Here is a 7,991-nt window from a genome sequence, read left to right as displayed (position 1 = left end):
GAAGAAGAAGAAGAAGAAGAAGAAGAAGAAGAAGAAGAGGAAGAAAGAAGGGAGGGAGAGGATGTGAGGGCGATCTGGCTGCGATATCTGTCACCCCATTGATCGCCAGGGTTGATTCGGCTGATCTGGCTGGCTAGGCGGGTGTCCCCTTCCTCCCTCACCACTCCATGTGCGTCCCTCCCGAAGCTGTGCGCTCGGTCGAAGAGGACGACTTTCCCCGAATAGAGGAGGACCATCCCAGCCCTGGAGCTCATCCCAGTCCTAGTTAATGGAAAAACTGAGACTTTGATAGGGCTCAGATTTCTTGAAATGAGAAGGTTGCCAAAGTCATCTTTCATCTATCCATTTATTTGTGTGTTTCTAGACTTCTGTTCATGGCTTTGTGAATGACAAGGGTGAGCCTTAGGGCTTGGATGCTGATCACTAGGTTCCTGGAGATACTTGAGAACAAGAAGTCCTGAGCTATGGAATGGTCTAGACAAACATACTCTCTTGGAGATGACCCGGAACCTGATGGACAACTGTACATGGGGCTTAAAGCAGACATACACATAAAAGAGATCCACTCCTTGTGGGTCCAAAGGTAATCAAGAGGGGAATCAAAGCAAAATGATGATGTGGGGTGAGGACTCCCTAAAAGAGGGAACCCATTGCACAGGGGGGGCCAGGGGTAAAGTCAGGAGTCTACCACTTCATGAAAGAGATTAGCTAAGGCAGCAAGTCTTGATGAACTCAAACTCCAGGCCATATTTTTTTCTTCCTCCCCTTTTCTGGGCCATCAGCCCATCTCCTAAGCCTATGATTAACATCAGTACCATCAAACTTCCAGTACCAGTCATTAGTAGCACACATATTTATCCAAGTCATCATTCAATATAGGAAACTAGAGAAAAAGATTTAACAACTAAATTGGTTTTGAGGCATTTGTTTCAATAAAGTTTAGGAAAGGTTTAACTTATAAGTCAAAGTGGCATGTCTTTGGCACACATGACTTCACATCTTCTTTAGTGATGAGATCAAGGCAGTTTAACATCTTACTATAGATTGGAAAGTGTGCTCCTAAGACCCCAACTCTAGCTGAGGTCCTATGGACAGTTGATAGCTGCCACAAAAGGAAGAGTCATTTTTCTTTAAGGTATATGGTCTCTGGTCAGTTCCACATGTGTTAATAAGTAAAACCCCACCATTTGCATATGGGCTATACTAATCAAGCACAATGGTTTAAAATAATTAATCAATTTACTATAAAAGGTGAACATGAAATTGGGAGGGAGATATGTGGGGGTCCTGGGGAGAGTTTGAGGGGTAGTAAGTGATGGATATATTACAGATTTTAGATATACATGAATGAAGTCTTCAAATAATAAGTAAAAGTAAAAATTTGAAGTAAACCTCCCTCCATAGGTAGACTAGAAAATAACTGTTGAGTATTAGAGAATTACAATGCACACAATGAAGAGCAAGCAAGCCTCTACAGCAAAACATTAAGATTCAAAGGGCCACCCACCCTTCTCAAAAATTTTAACCCAGAATTGCTACTGTCTAAAGGAAATGCAGGGACAAAGAGTGGAGCAGAGACTGAAGGAAAGCCCATCCAGAGACTGCCCCACCTGGGGATCTATCCCATCTGCAGACACCAAACCCAGACACTATTACTGATGCCAAGAAGCACTTGCTGACAGGAGCCTGATATAGCTGTCTCCTGAGAGGCTCTCCTATACAGATGCAGATGTTTGCAGTCAACCATCAGACTGAGCACAGGGACTCCAATGGAAGAGTTAGGGGAAGGACTGGAGGAGCTGAAAGGGTTTGCAACCCCATAGGAAGAACAACAATATCAAAGCTCCCCACAAAAGCTCCCGGGGACTAAATCACCAACCAAAGAGTACACGCGGAGGGAGCCATGGCTCCAGCTGCATATGTAACAAAGGATGGCCTTGTCAGGCACCAATGGGAGGGGAGGTCCTTGGACCTGTGAAGGTTTGATGCCCTAGCATAGGGGAATGCTAGGATGGTGAGGTAGGAGTGGGTGGGGGAACACCCTCATAGAAGCAGTGGTGAAGAGGGTGGGATGGGGATTTGGGGTGAGGAAACTGGGAAGAGGGATAACATTTGAAATGTAAATAAATAACCAATAAAAATTTTAAAAAAGGGTTCAAAAACACCCTGTGGTTCTTAAGTCTTCCTCAAACATTGTGTGCTCAATTTCTCATCAGTGGCTGCTAGGTCCAGATCTTCAGGTAGGAGTGTATGACTTAGAGTAATTTAGAAAATTACAGAGACCAGGGAAGAAGAATGCACAATAGATCAGGGGGTCCTGGAGAGGGAGATAGAAAGAGCTGGATACAAGTGATTTACAAGGGGAAAAGAGGAAAGGACGAGGTTTAATGGGGGAGTTAGAGGTCAATACCAAAGGAGGCAAAAGAGAGTGAACCAACAGTAAGGATGTCTGAAGAGAATCTATAAGGGATCTATTACTTATTTACCTAAAATTGAGTAAAATAAACTAAGTCTGTGTATATGTACATTCTTTAAATGAAAACTTCCTATGAGGGCTCACAATACTGACAGTCTATCTAACAAAAATTATAATACCAGGCATAAGAAACCCCCTTTAGAATTTTGGTCAGGAAGTTCTACTCATAAAATCTCAACAACATGGCTGCCTAAACAAGACCTGAACAACAACAGCAAGACGCCAATAGACATGCTAACATGGAAGAGGGAAATGTTACTCACAGGGTTTCCACCCTAGACTTAGAACTATAGGCAATTAAAGAATGCAATGCTGAGAGCCGAAGAAATAGTCTTCCCTGGGTATAGATTCCCAATTGTTTATATCACACCAAGTGGTCAGCCTTGAGGCCATATACCTATAAGTAACATTATAAAGATTGAGAAGGTTATGTTTATACATTTAGGTATAAATAGGTAGGTAGAGGATAGATATGTAGATGATGATAATAGATAGATAGATAGATAGATAGATAGATAGATAGATAGATAGATAGATAGATAGATAGATAGATTTAAGAGCAATTAAAGAATAAAAAGGCTATGAATTTGGAATAAGAGGAGTTTGGGAAGGAAAGGGTAGAGAAAATAATGTCATCATATTTAAATGTCAGAACAATAAAATTATTTTTTAACAGACTTCTGCAGAACTGGAAAGATAGGAGTCATTGCTTTTCTTACAGCTGCTCTTTAGACATGGTGAGGGAAGTATTAACCCTTTACAGTCCTCCTTTCTAAGCACCTTATGTGTTAGAATTGACAACCATGCCTGCATCTCACTTACCTGTCCCCACCTCTTAATCCCCATATATCAAGTCAGGAGATGGAGCCAGCAGGTAAGACAAAAGAAAATCCAGTTTTGTTCAGCAAAGCTTAAGAATGCTAATGATCTATTAGAAAAAAACATTAAATAACCCAAAATATTGATTATAGTTATTAAAAATCTACCATTTAAACTGAAGTCCAGTAACACTGCTACAGTGGCACTCATGCTTTTGTCTCCTGACTTCTTTATTGAAATGTTTTCTTTACCTCCTGATTTGGATATTTTTTAATTATTTCTTTGGAGAAGCACAATGCAATTATATCATTTTCTCCAATGTCTATTTCCTCCCTCCAAGCCCTCCCTAAATCCCCCTCTGGCCTCTTTCACGTCCAAATCACATTACTGGTTCCATTGCTACTGTTCTTCCTAGCCATGTTTCTCTTTCCCTTTTTGAAATTGCCATTATTATCCCTAAATTATCACCTCATAAATGTGATATTGTCCATACCAACTCTTCAGTGTGAACTATCTTTTTAAATGATAGAGGTACTTGGGAATATAAAACCTTTTGGAAATACACTTTTCATTGCGAACTTCCACAGTCATCTCCAGAGTCCCTCCTGAAGGCCTTTGGTCTGCTCTGCTTTTCTTTTCATCTGTTTTAAATCAATGGCTATTTTCATTCTGCTTCTCCGAGACAAGTAGGCTTTGGACTTACAATATCTGCATTTTAATGGTACACACCACACACACATGGGAGGTGCGGTGGGGGGGAAGAGACAGACATATTGACAGATTGGCAGAGAGACAAACAGAGACGAACAGACAGAGACAGACAGACAGAAAACCTTGTGTAACCTCATGACAGGGACACATCAGAAAAATGCATGTCTGGGTGGATCTGTTATTCTCTACAAACTAACCCATATAACACACAGACCCACCATCACCAATGAGGTCTGCCTCCACCCCATATAACATTCAGACCCACCATCAATGACACCTGCCCTCACTCTAACCAATGGCATCTAATAGGCCATTGACAAGGCCTATTGAGATGCAAAATGTTGTTACAGGGCATGTGACTGTACAAAATTGCATTATGCTTCTAAAATTCCTTTTTCTATGGGACCAATCAACAAAATATAGTTTAGCCCAAAGATGTTGGGCCCTTTGAATTAGCATAAAGAAATTAAAGAGTAGTTTTCCTAGATTTTTTTATTAGCACACATGTCTAACTCTGAGATTAACAATGGAATAGCTAAACTTGAGCACAGAATCTTTTTAGCCTTGACTTCTATTTTAATCCTGAATTGAGGTTATTTTCATGAATCTTCCATCAATGAGTAATATATTTCAACTTATTCAGGCTAAAGCAGGAAGATAAGTTCAGGGCCTGCCTGGACTAGCCAGCAAGTACCCTGACATAGAACAGCAATAATAACAACAAAATATCAATCACAAAATACTGAGATGTGACTCTACAAATAAAAATGAAAAATATGTGCTTGGGTTCAGCATATTTCCATAGTTCAGCTCTGGAACTAGTATTTTCAGGATCTCATAAGCGATAAGTTCACAGAATTATAAAAAAACAACAGCAGCCACGAACTGGTCCTCACAAGTATGGACATTAAATCTTATGGTTTTTTTTCTTTTCTTTTCTCTCAAAGTATAAAAACAAACATAAACATCAAGGAAAAGCATATAACCTCACGTTATTCCAATCCTGAGGTATTTGTATCTGTCTCTCAAAACAATGCTAAAATATCTAGGCACTCAATAAAACCTTCAGTTCCTCAGATGGCCAAGAATTTTGCCCAATAGAACTATCCTCAAAACTTAAACTTTTTTCTAACTATCTTACATTTTTCATATACTCTGATCTTTCCTATGCAAACCAGCTAGATGAAAGCCCTGTAATAAGTTTGGCTCATTGTACTGCTTCCTCGCTACTCAAAGGACACCATGTTTATATGTGGATTTCTGCAAATGCATTAAGATTCCCCAAGGGGAGATCCACATTAACTCAGACTCTCTTTGTGACTCTGGAAATCAAGGCCCAAAATGCCATTCACATTTTAGTTTTATAAAAAGATAAACTATCCCATGTGGCACAAAAAATAACTTCAGATCTATTGAAGCTCAAGGAGAAAAAGCTCTATATTTACATCCCCCATTGATTTAATCTATGAGCTAGAAAGCAGACTCCACTCTTTCTTGCTTCAGCACAGCCTTCTGCATATGGAATCCATTAGTTGAGGCACGGGATAGTCTTGTTCCCATCATAATGAGAATCCTTCCCCTTAAACAGGAACAGTCAAGAGCCATAAAAGCAGCACTTGAGAGACCAATAAGAGGAGCAGAGCATTGCTTCCGCTTCTGGAACTGTCTGAAAGCTCCTCGGGACATTGTTTGTGTTTGTTCTGCCACTGTGTTTTTGTTTCTCTGAACAAACCATGCAGAAAACAAACTGAATAAATAATTGGCATTCTACAGATGAGCTATTGGCCCTTTTAGTGTACACCAATATTTGACGAAGAGATTATTTTTGTAAAAAATTGCTTCTCAATAAAGGTGTTTTGAAGGATATCATTAGAAATAAAAACAAATCCATAGATCCCTGAGCATTTAAGCATGTTTAGTATATGATAGCTGCATGACAGGACATATGTGCATGTTGTAATGTAGTGCTTACCCAAGTCTTTCGAGCAAAGAAGACTGGCCAAAAATACTAAATCCAAGGTTTTAGTCTGCTGGGTGTTTATTTTTAAAGGCTATTTCCTAAGTTTCAAGAGAAATATAGTGGGTTAATATTGACAACTGGCAAATCCCAATACAGCCTTCTCCCTAATCACGTAGCACACTACTGCTTTACCTCCACAGTATCACAGCCGGTTGTTGAAATGTTACTCACTTTTTAATACAGAAGTGGAGTTTGGCATTCTTACCTGGCACTCTCTTTGCCCAGTTGATCATATGAACCAGCTCCCTGTCTGCGAGGTTGGTCAATAAGCCCATCATTGAGGCTTCACTGAAAGGTCTAGAAGGATCATATTCAGAATAGATCAAGGGCGGTTCAGCATCTAACAAGGCACTGACCATCTGGTCAGCTGTCAAGGACAAAGCAGGGCTATTCTTCTTAGTGTGCTTAATCACAAGAGGGCTTGGCCAAAGGTTGGCGGCCCTCATGTCTCCTGAAGCGCCCATTTCATTTCGGCCTTCCAGGTCATCTCTCTGACGCTTGTGCTTCAACATTCTCCCTCCTCGGCGGTCTTTCCGTATCCCTGAAAATGCAGAAGGATAAAGAACAAATTCGATTACCTTTTCGCCTGCTAACTTCAGAACAAACACTATCTTCCAAGATAATAATGCTTTATTTTATCAAAATAAATACTGAAAGCACATGCAAACTTGTAAGTGTTGAGTTCCTTCAAATGAAAAAAAGAGAACAGTATTGATTTGTGGCATTTGTTGATATTCATGGGGCTAATTATGTCAATATAACAAGTCTCAAGTCACATATTGATATCAAGAGCTATACAAGCTTCTGAGACTTTAACAATGGAATTTCATAAGTGAGTGACTAGTAGTTGTCTCTCACATACTAGTAATTTTGTGTGTCTGTGTAAGCACATATATGTATATATATATATATATATATATATACACATAAATATGTGTCCCATGTGTATTTATCTGTGCACATGTATCTGTGTTTGTGCATGTGTGTATATGTATGCTTACATTTGTGTTTATGTTTGCATGTATGTGTATCTGTGTGTGTATTTTATGTGAATATGTGTGAATATGTGTACACATGTGTGTATCTGTGTGTGTATTTTATGTGTATATGTATATGTGTATGTATGTATGTATATGTGAGTATATGTGTACATGTGTCTCTGCGTATTTGTGTGTGCAACAAAATTATAATAACTAGCTACTCAAAAATATGGCTTACTATCAAAGACTGCTTCTGTTATAGATACCCTTTAAGAGTAAATTAAGAGTATTTTTAAGTAATGAAGTGGAGTACCATGATAGAATATGGCCTACTAATGACCAAATCCCAACAGAAACATTGATTTAACAATCATTGGCAGAAAAAAAATACCCCCCAAAGATATCAATAGTTATATAAGTTCAAATGGCAAAGCAAACAATAACTCAATTAGAAATGACCAGCCAACCAGAGGAGATCCTTCTCAAAAGAGGATGTAATGATCAACAAGTATATGAAAAATGTTCTGCACTAATCACCAGACAAATGCAAGCCAACAGAACAGAAGACAAGAAACATGGGTGAGGACATGGAGAAACTTGATGCTAGCATGCTTCGGCCTGGTGCTAAGTTAGCACAGTAGCTACAAAAATAGTAGGTAGTTTTGTTGTGAAAAGTTAAAAGTGTGCAGAGATGGCTCACTAAGCGACAGCAGCTGAGAAAACATTGCTTTGCAGAGGACCGGAGTTCAGCTCCCAGACCAACACTGTGGCTTATAGCTGTTTGTAACTCCAAGTCTGGGTGATCCAATGACCTCTTTTGATCTCCATGGGCACCAGGCAGGTATGTGATGTACTGACATACATGCAGGAAAACATCCATACACACAAAATAAGTATCTTTAAAAATAATTTTTTTTTTCATTCCTTTCTCCTTGTACAAAGCTCAAGTCCAAGTGGATCAGGGACCTCCACCTCAAAGCAGATA

At 39.4% G+C, this 7,991-nt stretch overlaps 1 protein-coding gene across 4 annotated transcripts in view; it reads right to left on the bottom strand.

Moving 5' to 3' along the window:
* The window catches only part of Esr1 (estrogen receptor 1), a 381,713-nt gene that overhangs the window by 131,848 nt on the left and 241,874 nt on the right, over positions 1-7,991 (bottom strand). For all 4 annotated transcript variants that reach the window (XM_031354125.1, XM_031354128.1, XM_031354126.1 and 1 more), the window contains exon 5: positions 6,232-6,567. In XM_031354125.1, the coding sequence (XP_031209985.1) occupies positions 6,232-6,567 (336 nt within the window). The remainder of the gene's footprint in view (positions 1-6,231; positions 6,568-7,991) is intronic.

The sequence above is a fragment of the Mastomys coucha genome, unplaced genomic scaffold, assembly GCF_008632895.1.
Source record: "Mastomys coucha isolate ucsf_1 unplaced genomic scaffold, UCSF_Mcou_1 pScaffold5, whole genome shotgun sequence".
Taxonomy (NCBI): domain Eukaryota; kingdom Metazoa; phylum Chordata; class Mammalia; order Rodentia; family Muridae; genus Mastomys; species Mastomys coucha.
Note: the sequence above shows the minus strand (reverse complement) of the source record. Positions and strands in the feature narration are given on the sequence as shown.